General features: G+C 40.1%; 1 protein-coding gene across 1 annotated transcript in view; it reads left to right on the top strand.

The window, feature by feature from the left end:
- The first annotated feature begins 21736 nt into the window (after window positions 1–21736).
- The window catches only part of LOC137282437 (sodium-dependent serotonin transporter-like), a 49126-nt gene continuing 47127 nt past the window's right edge, over window positions 21737–23735 (top strand). Inside the window, exon 1 of the mRNA XM_067814189.1 lies at window positions 21737–21920. Coding sequence (XP_067670290.1) covers window positions 21737–21920 — 184 coding nt within the window. The remainder of the gene's footprint in view (window positions 21921–23735) is intronic.

Genomic DNA, 23735 nt, shown 5'->3' on the forward strand with positions numbered 1-23735 from the left:
CATTTTTTGTGATAAGAATCATCATGTTGACGTTCCTTACTGAAGTTTGAATATATTTTATTGCAATATTGCTACAGTTGGTTTAACAGTACAACAGCATAATCTTTAAATCTGGTATGAAGAATTCTAAATATCAATATCATTGACATTTGAAATGTTACAAATGACAGTAGGTGAAATGAGGTGAAATTGCTGTCGTAGGTACATGGGTGTGTAGGCACCACTGACAATAATAATTATGACTTATCATCATCGTGTTATTGTCATCTCAGTCAGTCTCGTTTAGTTTTACACCACATAAGAATCCAAACAAAACTGTTGCCTATTCATCTGCATAATATGGGACTGTTTGGAACCTCATAACACAAAAATCTCTGTTTCTTCAATATTTAAACAGCATTGGTCCTTAAGTGAACAAATAAACAAACATTCCTAAGATTTGAAACAGTTGTTTAAAGTTTTACGCTCAGTGTTGTCACAGTCTTTACTTATTTGCCTTCCCCAAGAAGAGAAGTTCGGCGAGGTAGCCTACTGGTTAAAGTGTCCGCTCGTAACGCTTAAGACCCGGATGCCATTCCCAACATGGGTGCAATGCGTGAAGCACATTTCTGGTGTCTGGTGTCTGGTGTCCCCCTCGGTAATACTGCTGGAATACTGTCAAACGCGGCGTAGGACTAACCTCACACATTCCCCCAGTAGAATAGTACAGCAGTTTATAGCGAATGGACATTTTTATTTCGAGTGTCCTTTGCAATTTAAATCACACCCATTCGCTATAAAGCGTTCTTTGTTTGAATAACAAAAACATAAAATGAGTGATCCCTTATACCGGGAGAGAACGTTTGACTTGAAACAACACAGAGAATTATGAAGAAATCTGTTTTTAGGGCACGGTTTTTACTGGTCATAAGAACACCCTTAGTTGTGAAAAGGAAGTTTAGGGGAATAATTTCACAAGATTATTCCATCACAGTCGTTAAAGTGTGTCCCTGCTACTGCTCCTTAATTCTGCTGGCGCCTCTTTGATTCAGTAAATCCAAGGAAATAGCATGTCATGGGTCGGAGGCAACGCAGGAAGGTCAATATGCCTGTACTGACAAAAGCCGCTTTCACGTCATTATGCCCCATTCAATCTTCCATACTTCAAAGTCAACGGGCAGTTCCAGAAATGTCTCTGATTAGCGTAGCAGATATCGCAACAGGAATGATTCCAAGAAAGTACCGAAACACTCCTCCAGATAAATATGTCATTTGCATACGACGATCGCTTTCCACGCTTCACCTCGACATCTCGACTACATATTGACCGGATGGTCCGGCAGGATACGTGACAGTCACACTGAAATATACACCCGGGCTAAGATTTGCTTTTTCCTATTAGCACAGCTGATAAATGAGACACCTCTGGATAATGAGGAAACGTAATTGGTGTTTTGTTTGATGTGTTTTTACGGTTCCTAAAATGTTTCATATCAATAACTGGAAATGTGGTCACTATGTCAATGATATTGCAGTTTCGAAGAATCGTTGCCTTTGCTCTTGATATGATTTGAAAGGATAATGCTGACCAATCCTAAAGAGGCATTCTTACTTGAATCGCAGCAATGTTAGTTCAGATGTCGTGTGAGATGTTTATTGTAATAAGAGCGAATTTCCACTTAAGGAGCTTATTAATGTTATTTACTTTATTGAAATAGATGCCAAACAATATTCTTGTTTTAGTTTACCGAGTGTTACACAATGTTGTAAACACGGTAACGTGTTTCTTGGTAGGCTGAAGGTCTTGACAGAGAATGACATAATCATTCTGAAATGAAACGCGAGTCGTGACAGAATTAGGATGTTGAGAGCTTGACATCTGTTAGATCGTTGCAAAAGAGTTTCATACGGAAGAATAATACCTGAAGGATTATAAAAATGAATACGAATATGAATGACTGGTTTGAACATTTTGTAGATTTTGTTGAGTTAACTTGAAAATACTTTTGTAATAGTATCCATACAAATTATTATTTAAACAGGGAATAAAGTTTTTGGCCGTTTAGCACCGCACACGCAACATTCACGTATATTACGCTGGTCTGTGACTAATCGAACGTGTGACAGACAATCTAATGGTCGATATCATGAACATCGTCTTCATGACCTGTTAATACCCTAAACGGACTCGTGAAGATCCGGGGTAGAGTTAGTCTTCGGTATCCCATCCCTGTCGTGAGAGGCGACTTACTGGATCGTGTGGCCAGACTCACTGACGTGGTTGACACGTCATCGTCTCCCAGTTGCGTAGATGTTCATACTGTTGATCACTGGATTGTCTCGTCCAGGTTCTATTATTTACAGACCGACACTTTGTACCTGGAATATTGGTGTGTGCGGTTTGGAAAAAACAAAAAACACGCGCTAACCATTACTCTAACCAGGAATCTCCATGGGCAGACATATATGATATACGGTAAGAAAGCATTTCTAGAATTGTAGCCATGCACCGTTGATCACTGTATTGTCTGGTACACCCTCGATTATTTACTGACCGCCGCCATATAGCTGGAATATTGCTGAGAGCGGTGTTAACAATCAACCAGTTTCCCCGAAACGTTTGAGGGAAGCACTGATTGCGTTTTTTACAATAGTCCTTGTCAACGTAACAGAACAGATAGTTTTCTTGGAAAACTAGAAACATTTACTTGGACGAATATGGTATACCAAAACACGACCATGGCTTCCTGGAGTGCTTTATTGGACTCAACTCTGTACACCAGAGCAGCACACTAGACAATCAGGACCCGTGGTAACTTCTGGCAAATTATTCGATAGATGATGTGTATTTGTGACATACAGAAATATACTTGTACGGGTCCAATGAACAGTTTTAAAGCTTCTTCAGAGGTATCGTAGCTCTACGGCTGTCGTAAGTCAACGTTACAGTATACACGGTACGGATGTCGTAAGTCAACGTTACAGTATACACGGTACGGATGTCGTAAGTCAACGTTACAGTATACACGGTACGGATGTCGTAAGTCAACGTTACAGTATACACGGTACGGATGTCGTAAGTCAACGTTACAGTATACACGGTACGGATGTCGTAAGTCAACGTTACAGTATACACGGTCCGGATGCTACGAGAAAAGTTACAAAGAGTGTCGTAGCCTTACAACAGCTTTGTGAAACGGGGCACCCTAATCTATTTCTTGACAAGGGGTTCCGGGTTTTAATAGATCCATCTTGTCTCATGCTCGTACATATGCTTGCTCTAAGTGTACCGACAGCTTTGTGAAACGGGGCACCCTAATCGATTTCTTGACAAGGGGTTCCGAGTTTTAATAGATCCATCTTGTCTCATGATCGTGCATATCGGTGCTGTAAGTGTACCGACAGCTTTGTGAAACGGGGCACCCTAATCTATTTCTTGACAAGGGGCTCCGAGTTTTAATAGATCCATCTTGTCTCATGATCGTGCATATCGGTGCTGTAAGTGTACCGACAGCTTTGTGAAACGGGGCACCCTAATCTTTTTCTTGAACAAGGGGTTTCGGGTTTTAATAGATCCATGTTGTCTCATGTTCGTACATATGATTGCTCTATCTGTACTGACAGCTTTGTGAAACGGGGCATCTTAATCTATTTCTTGAACAAGGGGTTTCGGGTTCTAATAGATCCATCTTGTCTCATGCTCGTACATATGACTGCTCTAAGTGTACCGAGGTGACTTTTTAAGACGTCTCTAAAATAACACACTATCAATAATCATTGGGCGAAAGTGTCTGTGACATTTACCTACTGCCTTCACACCTTCAAAAGACACAACTGGAGACTGTAGTACTTTAGAACCGCAACTTAACTAAACCTTAAAAACATCCAACTAAGGCAAAGTCAAAGCCCAATCATTCAAGCTAATTTAAGTTGTACAGAAAATGTCTTCCATTTTACATGTAACCTTGACTAGACAAATTACACGAGTATGCTGACTGCAGATATATGCCAGTAGCAATTCACGGTTATCCCCTATTATCAACTGCCCAGTATTCTCACAGGGAACCAATACACAACAAGATTAATGCATGAGATTGGGTAAAATGAACTGCTATCAAGAAAGAAGGTTGGCCATATGGGGTGTAGGCAAACGCAATGTGGGCTCAATGGTATTAAAGCACAACACGCAGGACGGACATGATGTCATGCATGCAAATGTATGTATATATATTTAAATCTAGTACGCTATCGTAAAATTAAATCACCGTAGACTGTACAAAATAAAATCACTTTGGACTGTACAAAATAAAAACGACTCAAAGATCACCAACAACTGAAGGTAGATCACCAGACTAGGGACTTACAGTGCCTTTGCTACCTGCATGGATCCTAGCTGGATTTACACCATCTCCTCAGCTATTGGTGATTGAGGACAAATCTAGCCATAACCTAAAAGCACACATACTCCACAATTGAAAAAGAGGCACGTTTAAATTTACTTTAAATGTGTCATGTCTTACGAGCAATAATGTTGTGGTACTTTACCCTTTGAGGGTATAGCCATGAACAATTTCAGTTATTAATCTAAACTATCAATAATAAAAGTACACTCGTCAGCTATTTGCAAAACATTTTAATCAAAATTTATCAACTAATTACAATCTCTTTTAAATACTCAATGATAAAATGTCAGATAACGCTATAAAAAATAGACATGACTGACCGTGATTCTCTCATCACAAGAGGACCCAGGTTAAGTCAATGTTACATGTGTGATATTTGGGACTTCTTTGAGAGGCATTTAGAAGTTGTATGGGTGAAGGAAAGCCAAGCTGTATGGGTAGTCAACTTCGTTATTGCAATGTGTGCGACGTGTCGGTGTAGGTACAACCACCGTTATCAAGCATGTGATTACGGTGTTACTGCAAACACAGACACGTCACACTCATTGCAATAAAGACTTGACCATCAATAGAACTTGGTTTCCCTATATTTGGGACTACACTGTCTCAGTGAATATTGGTGAAACAAGGTGGAGGTAAAATCGATATGAACAAGAGGAGGTAAGTGCAAAGTTAAGGATAGTCCAAATGAAAAACGGACAAAACGAGAGCGCAGAATGGAGCGAATAAGTATGTACACAATGGGGCGGATGTAGTCAAATCGAGTACAGATTAAATAAGGTGCGGACAAAATGGGTAAAGACAGTGCAGACAAAACGAATATAGTCTCAACGAGTAAACGCAAAATGAGTGCAGACCAAATAAGGTCTGGGTACAAACTTAATTAGGTGTAGGCAAACCAAGTTATGCTTTTATGCAGTGTAGAAAAACGAGTACAAACCGAATTATGGTGTAGGCAACATGAGATCATACTGAATAAGGTGTGTCAAAATGAGTACAGACTAAACGATGTGTAGGAAAGACGAAAACTGAATCTGTGCACACACACTGAATACAGTTTAAACAAGGAGTAGCTAAAGGAAGTGCAGTCTAAATGAGTAAATGCCAAATGAGTACTGAATATCTTGTCAAAATGAGTTGAATAAAGTGTAGTCGAAATGAATAAAGACAACATATGGCACAAGCAAAACGAATATAGACTAGTTGAAATGTAGTCAAAATGTCGACAGGCATATCCACGTGTGGGCATTGTGTATGGAGACAAACGAAGTTAAAGTCAGAACGAGTTGACAGCATCCGAAACTAAAATTCACCCACGCTGAAAGTTCTCAAAATGGGAATTATTCATTGGCACCCTTCATCCTCATCTTGAATTTGTGTATGAAAGACACCGAATCATACCAAACAGTCCCTTTGTAGAGACAGCGTATTGATTATTCAAAACACTTGCCAGTGTTATTCCTTTGTTATCAAATTTTATGAACAAAACCATCACAGTTTCCTTCGTACAACATTATTGCAATAAACATGCGCTCAAGCCTCATTGAATATTCGTTTTACACCAGAAGATATCTCCATAAAGGCAATATCACAATAATCGCTGACGTATTGACCGACAGACACCAGAAAGTGATGACGTCATCAAACATTGATCTCTTTACAGTGACCGCGAGACTGTGATGAATTACAAAGAGATCCACATGCTCTGCCAACTCGATTACCTTGAAGTGAGTGACAGTGGGCCTCGTTTTAGAAGCGAATCGTTAGCGGTGGTGACCGTATGCTACTTTCTGTCGTGGCCCCGCATATTCGACATGCATTTCCTGAAATTGCCAATAGCATAAAGGAAATGTATGAATTGCTGTCAAAATGACACTTTGTCTGAAATACAATTGGTTTCTTTCACTCATTGCTTTCATGTTTTTGTTTGCTATTAGTTTCATTCTAGATGAAGGAATTGCGGTGAATGTTTGTTCTTTTTTAAAAATTTAGTGTACAAAGGAAAGCTATTGACGACAGTTTTCATCAGCGTTGGATACACACCTTTTAAGACTGATTTCAAGCAGGTTCAATCATCATTATAACAAATATCCGTGAATGTCGTAACTGAAATTGAGAAATTGTCCATTTCTTACCAAGAACAGGATTTTGAAACTAAACTATACTTGTTTCGCCATTATTTTAATATCCGTTTTTCACTGATGAAAGCTTTAGTTCTTATGTTGATAAAACTCACATTAACACAAAGTTCTAAATACTTAAAACTGGTGTTTTTTAAAACTTGTTATTGTCTTATTTATTTCAGTTGTAAGTCTAAGTATTAACATGGTCTATAAATGTATTAGACATTACATTGATGTATATTTAGTTAACGTCAATGCGTGTTATATATAGCTAGTGACAAGATTTGAAACTTAAAACGCAGAAAATTGAAAAATCAGAAAGAACATGGTTGAAGCGTTCCACATTCGAAATCAATGGAAAACTGACATACGTTCAACGAAACTACTCGTTTCATTCAGCAGCATGTACATTAGTCATGGGTTGTTGAGGACCTACATTCCTATCGTGAAATACAACAACTTTGAAAAGAAAAGAATCGACACAGAAACAACAAATCTTCAAAGTCGACAAAAGATCCATTGTAAATTTATACTGATGACACCAGCTGTTCGGAAGTAAGATGACCAAACTCTTTGATCTTACCAAAGGTAGGTATGAACCCTTAACTTAACCCAGTTATATACCATTAAAAACATCAAATATTGGATTTACAAGATGCAAATGATGAAGCCAGGGAGAAAACAGATGATGAAGAGGAATTAAAGGAAAATGTGACAATTTATATCATTCTTTTTGGCAATATATGAATTACTTTATTATATGTGCGTTGATATTGGCAAGTGTTATGATAGTAGGATGAAATATTCCCTACTTATTTTCGAATGGTATAATTTAACAATTGCACTTCAGCTGAGCATAAGGGAGATGAGGGTACATTAGCGTTGCTGAATCACTACGTACTGTTGGCGACCGCCTGCGTGGTGTAGTAGATAGAGCGTTTGGCCGGGGAGCGAAAGGTCGCAGGTTCTATACCCACACCACAAGAGGTTAAAATATATGGTACTTATCGTTCGCTGCCGGGCGCTCGGTATTAACGGGCACCATAAGAAGTCAGTATAATGGGCTTGAGTTGGATGAGCATGCCTAACTGCGGTATGATGATCTCAGCGAGCTAGCACTATTGCACAAGCTTCAGTCTTGGCTAGTACAAGCAGCCACGCATACACAAGCGTGCATGTTGTCATATGAGCGAAACATTCTTAAGTGCAACGTAAAACAAAAAATTCGCCGAACTTCACCAGATGAGAGAGGGCGATTATACAGATGAGACAGGGTGCAAATAGAGATGAGAGAGGGCGAGTATACGTTTCAATTTAATCCAATGGTTTGTTCGAACTTCTTTGAAGAACGATTTAAGATGAAGAATGAGTGAATTTAGTTTAACCTGGTTTCTAGGAAGACTTCACAAATATCACAACGGGGGCATAAAAAATGGGCTTCGCACATACAGGGAATTAAACCCGGATCTCAGGTCTGACGAGCTAACTCCTTAGCCACTAGGCTACCACACCGCCCCTAAAATGAAGACGTGTAATTATCAGATAGTTTGAAGAGAACGCTGCATGTTTTGACACATCATTACATTCTTTACGCTTGTAACATCCATTTAACATAATCAAAACAAAAAGCGCTATCTCTTTGAATGACACGCTTCACAAAAAATGCTTTAATTTTGACTGAAAATAGCTCTTTTTCGATCAAAGACAATCAAAACCACGAGCCCATGCAAGTTTAGGACGAAGAAACCCATATCGATAGAACAGTCTAAAACTATGTTTGATTCATCATTCAAGTAATTGCTGGATCACACCGCCAAGAAACGAGGCTAAAAATAGCTTAGAGGGATCGTGCACGAAGAGAGAGATTGCTGTATAATTTCTCCACATTTAACAACGATTCACAAAACAAAACCCAGGTCAATGCTAGAAGAACACATGATCCCACGGCGAGGAACTAAACACACATTTAATTTTAAGTGGGAATCATCCGCGATTCTTTAATCTATACATAAGCGACCTGTGTCTGAAACGTTGCTTTTCAACATCGTAAGGGGCGTCGTTCTGTCCAATGAAACGACTCGGAGCAAGACGGGAGACTTCGCGAGACTGTATCTCAACAGCTGCATTCCTGAGTTATGATTATTCATTGCTTTATGAATGCTAAGAAGCCCCCCTTGAACTGACCTGAGCAGTTTTGGTGCTCCACGACGAAACGCGGCCTTATCTGATACCTAATTACTGCCCGATGTCCTTCATTGTTTACTGTTGTAACGCCAGACAGCCTTCAAAATGTCGCATACTGACGATGAAAAGTCATGTGTAAGCAAATGAGCGGTCAAAGAAAAAGAGCTGCCATCAGGCGATGAATAGATGTCTGTCTTCTCTACATGCTGCGTGCCTTTGCTGTCTGTGTCGAATTACGAAACTACTTTCTTTACAACCCATCTTGGTTCATGTGACTATAAAACGGCAATAGAACGATGCATCTGACTGACATGAAAAAAGGCCCAATGCATGAAAAAAAAAAACAGGACGTGTTGGAAGAGTATTTCAAAGAAATTCTGTTCAAGGTTAAAGTCAAATTAAAGGAGTTAGTACCCTAAATGTAATAACACTAAAGTGATTTACCGTGAGACAGTGGCTTGACACACAAACACGATGCTGAAAGATCTACTGAAAATATCAAGAAATTTCATTATAACGCAAATACATTTGTCTACACTATGGTTTAGATGATGGAACTTTCATGATTTAAGGAAAGCCCTCATAGGAGAAGGGTCTAGTATTCGGCTTGTCTCGAACTACAAAAATATAACTCGGAATATTAAAAACGTTAAATTGTATAGGTGCTGTCTTGATAGAACCCAGCTGTCGTTCGCCGCAACTTCATATAAAGGGGGTGGCATGGGGGAGATAGGGTGGGAAATGGGTGGACGTTGTATAGGGCTAAGGTGGACTTATGAAATGTGAACCTAAAATCAAGCTCTCAAAGTGAGACGCTTGGTATTTATTCTAAAAAAAGTGTTATCCCACAGAAAATAACTATTGCAGTAAAATTTTTAAAATGAGGAATGATGTTTGTTTCGTTGAATATCTCCAAATGCGACATGGAACCGGCTCACACATTTCCATTTGTATTGAGGGAATACATAATAAAAGTAATATACCTCAATGCCGACCCACGCAAAGGGTTATTCGACTATTCTGAGCAACGCACATGAACGTTGGAAATTGAGGCAATTACATCGCTGTTTTGTATTTTTTCCATTTTCGAAGGATTCAACTGATCATTGTATGCGTACCAATACCAAAGTAGACGATATTCCATTTAGGTGTGACATTATTATGGAGCCAAGTTGTTTAATTGTATTTGAATTTAGAAGACGATTGTTATAATTCCATTCACAACGCCTTCTGAATTTCGTGCAAATACGCCAGTTACGTGGTACATTTCGGACTGACTGTCGTTTTAATATTGTTTTGAACTTAATGAAACGTTTTTTTACACGGTGATTATCCTATCAGGAACTGCTTCGTACAATTGGCAAGCATTGAATAATAAGCACATCACAATCACAGTATCAAAAGACAATAACGTTGGTAATGATCGTCGATTTTTCGTCCATGAGCGACAACTGACGCGCAAGACCTTATAAGAACGGTGGTCTCAAGTGCCTCTCAAATTGGAGGTGACGTCTCACAGCTACAGGTGTGAATGGGTGGACGGACGGTGTGTAACATTTGCCACGGATGGAGTCTGCATGCTCGTAATTCACGAGGTATTCTACAACCGACTAAACGACACCTCTTTTTGCAAGAGGCCGCTGCTTTCAAAAGAGGCAATCCATTGCCATGGCATTGGGCAAACGATATATTTTCGGAAGATTCGAGGTTACCTTTGGACTACCCTGCCTTTTGCAACAGCTTTGTAGATGGAAAGAGCGTTTTAAGGCCGTTAACTTTGGACATAACGATCGTTTTGAGGGTGCCTCATTAATGGCATAGGGTGCAGTCACTTTCACTGTGAGAACACGTTCACATCCACAGACGTTTGGCTTGGCAGTTCTTCCGTGACAACATCCCGCAGGTGCGCGCTGTGCTATCTGCGCACCGACATGGACGTCGTTTCCTGATGGCAACGCTAGAGCGCACAGGATGCATGCCGTTAATATGTATCTCCAACAGGAGAATATGTCCAGACTTGCGTCCAGTCGAACATGTCTGGGATATTCTTGGACGCGCGTACGTCACCGTCAACAACCACAACCAACTCTCTACCAGCGTGGAGCTGCTCCACAGAGCGAATGGATCACAATGCTGACACTGGACGTATGATTAGGTGTATATGCCTCGTCGAATCCAGAATTGTCTTGAGAACAGATGCGGATTCGCGTGATAGTAATGAGTTCGACGTTTCATGATATATGACCTGGTGGATGCTACGACGGTTTGGCCAATCATGTGACAAAATCTGTGGTTATATGACATGTAAGAACTAATGCAGATGTTAGTCAGCGGTCCCTGTTACACTGTTTATACCATTAAGATAGACAGTATCAATGGTTTCGAACCTGAATATCTTTTTAACAGAAAACGTTTTATCCATGATAAAATGTTTAAGAAGGTAAAAAAAACTAATACCTATCCTCTTCTCGTGAATTCGTAAAAAAGCAAAACTGAAAATTTGGCTTGACAGATCAAACATGTACCTCGCAAAGGTCAGTAGGATTTAGATTAGATATATCTAAGCCATAGTTACATATTTTGGATACTGTCCATTCATTACCTGGCCCCGATTTCTCGAAACAATCTTAAACCTAAGTTGTTTATTCAAATTCGAGAAAGCGCAGCAAAACTGCATTTGCCAGAATATACTGATATCGACTTTTTCTCAAACATAGCACACACTTTAAGTTTGAAAGAAGGTTACCTGGTCTTTTCAATTTTAGAAATGCAGCTCAGTTATTCAGCTGCTTCAACCTGTCTAACTCAATTGGTATTTTACTAAAAGTATAAATGTTTGTTTCGAGAAATCTTGGCCTGGATCATAGACTATCGCCGAATCTGTCAGACCATTGCAAATGTGATGACACATAAGAAACCAGGCTGGAGACACTGTCCAGCCAAAGTGACATATGCTTGCATCGTGCTTGGACATATTGTAAAGGGTCGGTGTCGCTAAGCATGTTACTTCTGATGACACTTCTGTACTTTTCGAGGTGAAATGACACCTGCAATTAGCGACACTACAGGTAGAGCTCCGCCAGGAGAGCCATCATGCTGATGTAAACTTTTTGTAAACGGTTTGTGATAGTGGTCAAAGAACGTCTCAAGGTATATCTAATTACACAGCGCACTGGGCTGAGTGCGTCCCAGGAAGTATAATAGCAATGGCAACTCCGTTACAAACAGCTTGCAGGATTGCTGATGTGGGTAAATGAGGTTGGAATCAGGTCTAGATTATATATGCCATTTGTAAATCTGGTCCATCTCAGGCGGAATTGAATACTCGGTCACTGTCTCTTGCTATGTCTTTCTCTCTGTAATATGTCTCTCTAATAGCCTGCACCTCTACTTCCATCTGTATCTGAAAATTTCACTTTTCTTCTGACATACTAGTATATTTGCCATCACTAACAGTGTTGATAAATAATCTGTATGTCGCGCGAGTTTATTGATGTGTTCTTTCTGCACCAGCAAGTTCGCATGTTTTTTTGTCTCTGTAGGGAAATAACAATCACTACTTTAAAGAACGAGCCCGCATTTTATTGATCACTGACGTTTTTTTCACATTTGCATTCAAGATGTGTTAACGAAAAGTATAAATCTTTCCAAGGAAACCTATGCATTTTATCCAGGCTTTCTTGATACAAAGAAGACCTAGCTTATTTCAGTGTTTAGGCATTGTGCTTGATGGCCAGTATGTGTCAATGTTAGAGTGGGCACGGTGGTTGTAATGTGCTGTGTTTGATGGCCAGCATGTGTCAGTGTTAAAGTGGGTACTGTGGTTGTAATGTACTGTGTTTGATGGCCAGTATGTGTCAGTGGTAGAGTGGGTAGACTGGTTGTAATGTGCTGTGTTTGATGGCAGTACATGTCAGTGTGAAAGTGGGTACGGTGGTTATAATGTGCTGTGCTTGATGGCCAGTATGTGTCAGTGTTAGAGTGGGTAGATTGGTTATAATGTGCTGTGCCTGATGGCCAGTATGTGTCAGTGTTAAAGTGGGTACGGTGGTTGTAATGTGTTGTGCTTGATGGCCATATGTGTCAGTGTTGGAGTGGGTAGATTGGTTATAATGTGCTGTGTTTGATTGCCAGCATGTGTCAGTGTTAAAGTGGGTAGACTGGTTGTAATGTGTTGTGCTTGATGGCCAGTATGTGTCAGTGTTAGAGTGGGTAGATTGGTTATAGTGTGCTGTTTGATGGCCAGTATGTGTCAGTGTTAAAGTGGGTACGGTGGTTGTAATGTGTTGTGCTTGATGGCCAGTTTGTGTCTGTGTTAGACTGGGCACGGTGGTTGTCATGTGCTGTATTTGATGGCCAGTATGTGTCAGTGTTAGAGCGGGTACGGTGATTGTAATGTGCCGTGTTTGATTGCCAGTATGTGTCAGTGGTAGAGTGGGTAGATTGGTTGTAATGTGCTGTGTTTGATGGCCAGTATGTGTCAGTGGTAGAGTGGGTAGATTGGTTATAATGTGCTGTGTTTGATGGCCAGTATGTGTCAGTGTTAGAGTGGGCACGGTGGCTGTAATGTGTTGTGCTTGATGACCAGTATGTGCCAGTGTTAGAGTGGGTAGACTGGTTGTAATGTGTTGTGCTTGATGGCCATATGTGTCAGTGTTAGAGTGGGTAGACTGGTTGTAATGTGCTACGTTTGATGGTCAGCATGTGTCAGTGTTAGAGTGGGTACGGTGGTTGTAATGTGCTGTTTGATGGTCAGTATGTGTCAGTGTTAGAGTGGGTGCGGTGGTTGTAAGGTACTGTGTGCGAAATGTAGGAGACAGGGTGGGTAGAATGTCTGATTGAGATAGGGGCGGAGCGGAATACTTGAGATGCAACAGGGATACAGACATTGTGTCGATTTTTTGTGATAAGGAAAGAAAAGAATGGTTAATTGCGACACCGAACAAGGGTAAACAGATTGTTTGATTTTGACAATGAAGGTTTAGATTGATTGATTGCTAAGCGGAAGCGTAAGTGAATGTGACGGGAACTGCTTAGAATGTTCGAGTATGGCAGAGACGGACTGAAATTTATTGTTATGGGGATAGTATAGAATGTTTGAATGTGGTATACACGTATGAGCAAGATGATCTCTAGTCCGAACTTAGTATCCAAGATAGTCTCAAAGATATTGGATCCGGTTTGAGTGTATGTCCTATTTGGACTCCATGGTAACGTTTCGATAACGTTGTGCTGCAAACAGGAGATGACGGATCGAGAAGGGTGAGGTCCAGCGCTGTTATCCACAATATTGAATATCATATCAGACAGGGATGTGGAACTGAATGGATTTTGATGGTTTGTGGTAAGGCTGTATTACCTGGAATATTAGGCACTGAGTGGGTTGGAATGTTTATATGAATAACTGGATTGGCGAAATGTTTCTGTGGGGGGATGCAGCAGGTAGAATATTTAAAGGATCGAATGCTTTGAATGAATTTTATGTAAGACATTGTAAGGGTAGGAATGTCGTAGTGAGATTGGGTTGCTTGAAACGTTTACTGGAGGAATTCGTAGGGTGTGCATGTTTTTTGAAGAAGGGTTTTTGAAGGGATTTTGATATTTGGTGGATTGTGTCTGAAGGTGAAAGGATTTGGATAACACGGATGTGTGTCCCTTGTTGGGATTTCTGTGGCAGGGATTTCGTTTTTAGTTCGTCTGATGTCTTACTGATCAGTAGATTGTGTTTTGAAAGGACAGGAGGAACTGACTTGATGTGAGATTGATTCGGCTGAACATGCCTGTTGCAAATACTTGGTAGGTGGTGAGGTTTGTAACAGGGATTGTTTGTGGAAAGGATCGAATAGTTAGTCATATTTGTGTTCTGGATTGTTTGGGTAGCGTTTCTCGTGGTAGGGATTTGTGTAGACAGTAGTGTTTTCGGCAAGTGTTGGTTGGGTAGCGTTGTTTGTGGGAGGGATTGTGTAGACAGTCGTGTTTGTGGCCAGAGTTGGTTGGGTAGAGTTGTTTGTGGGAGGGATTGTGTAGACAGTCGTGTTTGTGGCCAGAGTTGGTTGGGTAGAGTTGTTTGTGGGAGGGATTGTGTAGACAGTCGTGTTTGTGGCCAGAGTTGGTTGGGTAGCGTTGTTTGTGGGAGGGATTGTGTAGACAGTCGTGTTTGTGGCCAGAGTTGGTTGGGTAGAGTTGTTTGTGGGAGGGATTGTGTAGACAGTCGTGTTTGTGGCCAGAGTTGGTTGGGTAGAGTTGTTTGTGGGAGGGATTGTGTAGACAGTCGTGTTTGTGGCCAGAGTTGGTTGGGTAGAGTTGTTTGTGGGAGGAGCTGAATGAGCTGTAGTGATAAGCAGGAGATGAGAGAGTGTTGTGGTTCACAGGAGGGACACAGTGAATAGTGGTGTTTGTGACAAGGGTAGGTTTGGTAATAGTGTTTGTGGGAGGATGGGAGTGTATGGTTGTATTTGTGGCAAGTGCTAACTGGGTAATGGTGTTTATGGCAGGAGTTGAAGGAGGGTGTGTTTGGGAAGGGCTTAGAGGGTAGTGGTAGTGGTTCAGTGGGTAGTGGTGTTTGTTGCTGGGATTGAACCTGTAGCACTACAGAACTATTGCAGTGGTTAATGCCACGGAAGCAACAGACACGAGTCAAAAAGTCAAACCAGTCCATCGGAGGTCAAACAATACCAGACTTCAGTGAACTCCGTCCAGATTTATTCATCTGGGTAATATGTTTGGTACGTATCTGGACGAAAATGACAACAATAAACTACGAATGAAAAGAACAACTGTTACAACTTGAGACAACCATATCATCCATAAATACAGAAGTCATTTACAACGGACATACTAGACACAGAAGCAATTGTTTCATATAGTTTTAGACGTCTGGAATCCATGAAGTGGGCGGAAGATATCATCAAAAGCTGCACCTCTTTGTCAGTTTTAGGATCTTGGGTGATTGATGTCGATACATAGTGTTAGGTACAAGTTTTATTACTCGTTGATGTTTCTGTGTTTATATTTTATTAAGGCATGTAAATTACATTAGATGCATGACATATATTGTTGTTTATTACTTGATCAAACGAACACATATGTGGGAATCAATGGAAGTTTTAACAAACGAACCATGGAAAGATATTGGTGTTCCAAACTTTCTGATAGAAAGACTTTAGACTTTTAGTTGTGCTTAAACTGTATAGATACGCCAGATATAATTTACATTGAATTCACAAAGGTAAATTTAAAAATGTATAATTATTGCTGCTAAGTAGCTCGTTTTAGTATCTGGGAAAACAAAATACTATAAAGTATCCGTGTGACTGATGATATGAAGGAAAGTCGGTCATTGCATAAAGTCACGGAAGATGAAACATAATTTTTCATTTTTGTTCATTCACCATTTAATACGAATATTGAAGAACTTGTGAGAAGATGATACTACATCCAAGTCCAACATTATGCAGGATTTGGATGTTTCGAACTTAGTCAAACACTAGTTCCTGCGTATGCTTTTTTTCGCTGTTGTGTGGACAATCAGATAGGTTCAAGTGTTTTCATAGGCCCTATCAACATCGACACAAGTGTGCTGTTATTTGTGATTGAACGTACTGATCGACTATTCATGTTAAAAAAACTATTCCAATGGTCTCTTAAACAATAGCCTGCTTGAGCATACTTTGGAGGGGCACTGGGTTAGCCTAGAGGTTAAAGACTCGGATTCGATTGCCCTCATGGGTACAATGTGTGAAGCTCATTTCTGGGGACTGGGAACATACGTAAGGATCTGTGAAGTATGGAGATAAAAAACTGGTTTCACATCCATCCTTACGGCAGCTCGGATAGTGGAGTTGTCCGACACGGGGAAGAGAACACATAAGGTCTTACACCGTTTGCTGTGGAGAACAGATCCTTGTTTATCTGTGAGCTGACTAACGAGAGATTGATAGGATATTGGAACTGTAGAGGCCTTCAAGACCTGGAATTATGGCAACTCGAAGAAGAGAAAGGGAAAAGATTTGTCTTTCCTTTTGAACCATTTCCAGTTATCTAACGACATGTTGGCTTGATGTTATCTTACAACGAAGCCAAAGGTACCACGTGGAGGAATGTAGAAAAGTGATGTATAGCAATGATGGGATAATGATGAGACAGGGGCAGGAAACCAGGAAGTAAGGTTCTCCATTTGATCTATGCTTGTGAGTGAGTGAGTGAGTGAGTGAGTTCAGTTTTAAGTCGCACTCAGCAATATTCCAGCTATATGGTGGCGATCTGTAAATACTCAAATCTGGACCAGACGATCCAGTGATCAACAGCATGAGCATCGAGCTGATCAACTGGGAACCGATGACATGTGCAAACCAAACCAGCAAACCTGACCCCGTTAGTCGCCTCTTACGACACGCATGGGTTACTGAAGATCAATTCTTCAAGGTTTGATCTATACTTCTTGTATATTGTAGACTCGCGCTTAAAGGCCTAATTAGTTTGCACATATCTGGCTGTGTTGAAAATATATGATATTCACACACAAGTCCTTCGCATAATGAGTCAAAATCCATTTAATAATTTACTCATGAACATCAATAGGATGTGAAACCTTACATTGTTGTTTGTGTTGTGTTTTTCGTTAAGTGTTTTGTCATCGTAGTTATTAGTACGTTATTTGGACCAGTGATAGTAGGATGGAATTCAATATAATCATTTATTACCAAAGAGGGCGAAAACATCGGGGTTCATATTTGCCATACGATGCCATAGGGCAAAATATCACTCTGTCAAGATGACGTCACGAACAAAACTATGACGTCACGTTTCTTCTATGACGTTGCGTTGCGACGGCGCGTACCCAGGCTGTGTGTTAAAGTAGATTTGGGTTTATTTTCGTCAGTTTGACTACCTCTGTAATAAACCTACTGATGAGCAAAAAACAAATTCTCTTGCAAAGTTATAATTATAATCAAATGCAAATTGTCCCATAGTTATTGCCAACAACAAGGGTTCGATTCTGACCAACATTGAAAAACACCTCGTGACAACTGTGCAAAATCCAGGTATTTTGCAATCAAGGTTAAAATGCACGTGCACGCATGGTTTAACACCACCTGACAGCACAGGGCAGATCGTGTTTCAGTAGAAAACCACTTCACAATGCCGAAGTTGACTTCAGCAGAGCGAGAGATGACCATCTGATGCTGCAAATAGGCGCTACAACGGGTCACGTTGCAAGAACCTTCCTTTGCTCCGTCGTGACCGTCAGGAACCTTCGTCGGCGTTACCAACAGACTGGCCAGACCTCAGACAGGCCCCAGACCGCGGGTGACAACTGCGTAGGAAGACCTCCACCTGCGGACAGCCATAAGTGGACATATACTTCTATCCACACTTTGCTATGTCTCCCGAATGGAGACCGCCATGACGACGATAACATGTTCAATAAGTAAACAGCCTTGTTAAAAATCGTTTGCACCTAGCACGTGCCTATGTCATTGCTTCACAAATTATAAACTGCAAAATTAGATTTCTTGCTTTTATATTTAAGTGAAATCAAACTGAACGAGGAGAAAATTTCTTTTGCCCGTCTGTATAGAACATTATGGTCGTGCCCATATTATACTACGTTTACGACACGCCTGCGCAAATATTTGTGTATCCCTCCCTGTCGCTCGGGAAATACCAACATTTAGGCACTCAGTCGTAAACGTGGTATGACATGGGCACTCATTTGATATCATCTATGTGTTGATTACCACTTAACATACAAACCATGCATCCGTGAAGATCCGGGTTAGAATCAGTCTTCAGTAATACATGCTTGTCGTAAGAGGGCGATTTACGGGGTGGAGTGGTCAGGCTCGCTGACTTGGTTCAGACACGTCATTGTATCCCAACTGCGTAGATAGATGTTCATGCTGTTAATCACTGAATTGGGTGGTCCACACTCGATTTATTTATGGACCGTCCCCGTATAACGGGAATATTGCTCATTGCGGCGTTAAACAAGAAACCAAATTCAAAAGAAATCAAAGTTGAATAGTCACAGCACACTGAATATTCCATATAGTATTGTAGAGTGTGTTGTTATGATTCCGGCTTTGTGATATTGATGTTGGATATTTCTTTCACTGTTAAGATCTTGGAGCTGTCATGAAACATTAAGACTTGAAGACAGGACACATTGGAAGGGGTGTCCAAAAGCTTTGTCTATAACGTTTTGATCAAACTTGTGGGATAAAGTTTTTAAAAAGTTGTCAGTTCTGACATTTTGTCATAAACCTTCAGTTATAACATCAGTGTAGTAAGAGATGGTTTGACAGATATTTCTTTGAATTTTGAATTTGCGAATGAGAAAAATCTCTTTGAGTTCAAAGATATGATAAACAATTGTTTAAAGTGATTAGTATACCATTAGGATCGATTTTCAGAATAGAGTTAACACATAACATACACACTGTCAATACATCAATACATCTTTTAAATCAAGAGGAAAATGAACAGTTAAATGAATCAGTTCAGCATAATTAGTAGATTAAGTAAAACAAATAAAGTTTACAAGATACTTGTTTAGACTGAAGGTGATTACACAAAACATTCCATTTTAGCACCATATTTATTATTGATAATTGATTATGTACAACGGTTATATAACCGTAAATGACAGCTTATTTCGACCACAGTGAAAATATAACAGCACTTTCGATAATATTAATAGGTAAAGAACATTGTAAGATTCCAGTGTTGTCATATGTGTGTGGAAAAAGATGCTTGGAAAAAAATGTAGAGGGTATAATTACTGAATTCTAGCAAATAATAATCCAACCTGAGGTAACACAGAAAACGATCGCTTTTCTTATAAAACAGATAAAATATTAGCAGTACTGACACAAGCAAACTGATAAGAAACAACAGTCTGAGTCTGTTGTGTTTAGGAGGTTTTGTCTCAGTCCAAATCGCTGGTTTTGTTCGTGAATATTACAACGTTAACATCGCATGTACACCTAGCAAATGACTTGTACAACAGCATTTCTGTTCATGTTTTCATATATACGAATATAATGGTAATATCAGTGACAACTCTCGTCAATCAGTACTTTGTTCCTTTTCATTATACATCAGTATTGCAGTGTTTGTTTTTATGGTTCCGGCTTTGTAATGATTTGTGGGTTATTTAAGTAATTTCTTTCATTGTTAAGATCTTGGAGTCGCGATACTTGAAGGTCTGAAGATGGGACGCAACGGAAGACGTGAAATACAGAAGTTTTGACCATGTGGGATCAAACATGCAGTTCCTTTTCATAACAGCTTCGCTTTCTCGAGTGACAGAGCATTCTTTCCATTGCTAATATAACCGTACCTACGGCCTGTCCAACGTGGAATTAGCTCCTGGTTCAGCACACGCAGTAACAACGTGTTATCAACAGCTGTCATGTCAGGTAGTCCCGATACTGAAATTACACATGTGCCAACACTTAGCTTACGTCAGTGTGAGACCTTGTTGTATCTTATTTTGTTATTATAAGAACACCCGGAGGACGACAAACAGAAGCGAACATGACCCATTAGAGAATACATCCACCTAGCTGACGTTTTTCAGGGTGACCTTTATGCACTAACGCTCTTGTAGACAACTGTTCAAACCTCCTCACATGAAAGGCTGTAACGACTGATCGATCTATCGATGGTTTGTGATTGCCTGTTAGTCGACAAAGCGGCAAAAGATCCATGATACTTGATATTGATACGGAAAACTTCGACAAATGACAAATGAAAAACAACTGAAACTTTAATCATCACAACTTGTTAATCCCCTTGCAATGTTTTCCAGACATATTCACATTTTCACATCTACACCAGGCGATAAGAGCTTCCTCCATTAAGATTACTAATTATAAGATTCCTTTAATCTTGTGAACCTCAGAACTGAAGACGTCGCTATAAACTTCTCATTGTTTGAAAAATGTCCAGAATACTACCGCAGTATCCAGGCAACTAATGCGATCGCATGGTCGTCTTGCATTGGTACTGCAAAAATTGGTAGATTCTTTAAAGCGTTAGTTTTGTTTAAAACAGCCCAGCGGGTTCAAACATCGTTATCATGTAATCACAAATTTAATCTGCTCGTATAAAAGTTATTTGTTCTGTGAAAATGTTCATGCCCGTGAATCAGTCCCGGCTTCGTGACGTGAGACGGCTTCAGCACTATGCTGCGACATTCGTGCAGGATGCAATTTTACCTCGAAAACCGTACATGACAAGGAGAAATATTTACGATACAAAGACAACCTGGCATGTGCCATATATAGCTACATGCGTCTATTGATGGTGTCTGCGATGGCCAGAAGCATGCCCTAGCTATACAATAAGTCATACAGTCTTGTCTTGGTAGTGTAACTCATTCGATCCGGATTGACAGGAAAGAACACTCACTAAATACCACCAGTTCACGCATTCATTGTAAACCTAACATTGCTTGGGGAAAGGGCAACAAACTTCTCTCCGATTTGGAAGTTCTCATTAAGAGCAGCGGACCGTGAACAGGCGACAGCGAGCTTCTGGCAGACCGCGGTCCTCTAGACATCGACTGGCTGTCCAACCGCTTGCATTAGCATCTGTTATTGGTGGCTTGCGGATAAAAAAGGCATCCCGTTCTATTGGGCAAATTATTGAAGGTGATCTGGTGACGGGAAGGGGTTGACAAACAACGCAAACATTTCTGCAACTTATCTTGATGGTTGATCGATTACTAGCTCACAAAGCCGCCATCAGCAAACGATACATAAAATATGGTTCTTCGATACTTGTAAGGATATGATATCTTCAGAAGAATCCACCTATAGCTGGAAGGCGTCTGAACCTCCCGCGCTGCCACATTGTAATTAAGCGTACCATTACATTGTTGGGATCGATCACGCTGGTACATGCATTTTCATGGGTTCCCAAATTGAGTTCGGAAACTCTTGGCAGACGACTTTCTGTGTGGCCAGCAGACGACAGTGAGAAAGCGCGGGAAAGGGACTAATATTGATTGTTGGGCGTTGGCTACACGGACCGGCCACTATGACTCCCAGCCCAGGCTTGCCAATGGTGGATGGAACAACTAAAATAATTGAAAAACCAAAATCTGAACCTGAGCGGGAATCATGGGGGAAGAAGACCGAATTTCTACTTTCAGTCATTGGATTTGCAGTGGATCTTGGAAACGTCTGGAGGTTTCCTTATATATGCTACAAAAATGGAGGAGGTAAGAATATACGCGACCTCAAAGACATCCGTGTCCATTAATTCTAAGATAGGTAGTTTCTGAAAAGTTAACTTTCCCATTCGAGCAAACATAATCAAAACATAGAAAAATACTCCACTGTCACAGGTGATAGTGGTTAGAAGAGTCTGCTTAAATCAACCTCATTTGTCAAAACAATTCGTGTAAAAGTTTTCTTTTAGGTACATATTCTTTTCAGGAGACACGAGTGTTCTATAGGATTTTGATAGTTTGAGAGTTTCCTTTGACGTATATGTACTTTTTAGGAGACATCGGGTATGTAATAGAATCCGATAGTTTGAAAATTTCTTGACGCATCTGTGCTTTTCAGGACACGACCCGTTTAAAGGACATGAGTTAGGTGGAAAGTCAAACGTACATCAGTTTTGATATATCTTGTAACTCATTTCTGCTTCTCTGTCATACATTTCTACAAAATAATTAAAGAGCCTAAGGTATTTATCCGCAACCTGACTGCCTTAAAATGTACGTTCTGTGTATACCATAGTTCTGTCATCTAAAACATATGTATCTACATCCCAAATTCATACTCTGCATTTGCAGTTCACTTTACAACAATGTCCACGACTTCTACTCTTGTTTAAAAATATATCCCACACAGTAAAATGCACGATTGGTTATTTTTTTTCACTTTTATGTGTGTACCCGGATGAATAGGCATTACTCTTGTTTATCACAAGCATAAAGACAAGCATTAAGCGCATAATAATTTGAATTGATGTTCGTATGCTTTCGGGCATACCTCATGCGAAGGGTATACACAGGAATGAGGGATCCTTTGAGATCGAATAGAACCTTATGAATACCGCCATATTATGTTGTTTTCACCAATTATTCCCACTGAATCAATGTTACTTTAAAAGTGGCAAAATTGTATTAGATCGTTAGATAGAACCTGTAAAACTGCGAAGATAAATCTGTCGAAAATTGTGAAACATGAAACAAACAAATGAATAAATAAGTAAATAAATAAAAAAGAGAGTAAGGAATAGAAAAAAGAAAAGAAATGATTTCCAGAAGTTACGTTGGAAATGACGTTATTCTCCTTTGAGTATCAAAGCTGACGAGTATCGACACCCTTTCTACAATCACTTCAGAAGATTCACTTGTTTCACAACAATGCCTCATTGACGTCGTTTTACACCAATAAATATTACGCGCTTTTTGTGAAATTCCAGCAGATAAATATTTGCCTTGTTCAAGGAAGTGTTCCCTTGTAAACCGAAGCTGCAAATATTGTGCTATGAAACTACTTTTCAGTGCATCTAAACACAACACAATGGAAGTGCTAAAAGCCGCCCCAAGCACGTCAACACTTGGGCGGTAGTTTCAACACCATAGTTCATAGAAGGTATAGTTCCTTCATTAACCCGTGAAAATAATTGCAAATTATCACGTATCTATTGATTAATCATCGAGAAGCCCTCGTGCTAGCAAATGAACACTTGTAAGGAACTATTGTCACTCGGGTAGAATGACACCGTCGCTCACGCCTACTTGGAACATGGCCCTCAGTGAGTTTACACAGTATATAGGATTTATTTTCCAACTATTTTGTACATATAACGGGAAACGCAGTTTGTGATTGACGAGAATATGGTAGCTGCTCATTGCAATTTAGGATAGAATGCCGCCTATAAGTCAGGATAGTTTTCCCCTGACGGGTTAGAGAAAGGGCCTGATAGTCTGAGGTCAAGCGGTGACCATACAACGTTGTCTTTCTGTTACATCACTGGTTTGTCTGGTCCAAACTCAAATATGTGAGCTATAATCCTA

This window comes from Haliotis asinina, chromosome 1 (genome assembly GCF_037392515.1).
Source record: "Haliotis asinina isolate JCU_RB_2024 chromosome 1, JCU_Hal_asi_v2, whole genome shotgun sequence".
Classification (NCBI taxonomy): Eukaryota; Metazoa; Mollusca; class Gastropoda; order Lepetellida; family Haliotidae; genus Haliotis; species Haliotis asinina.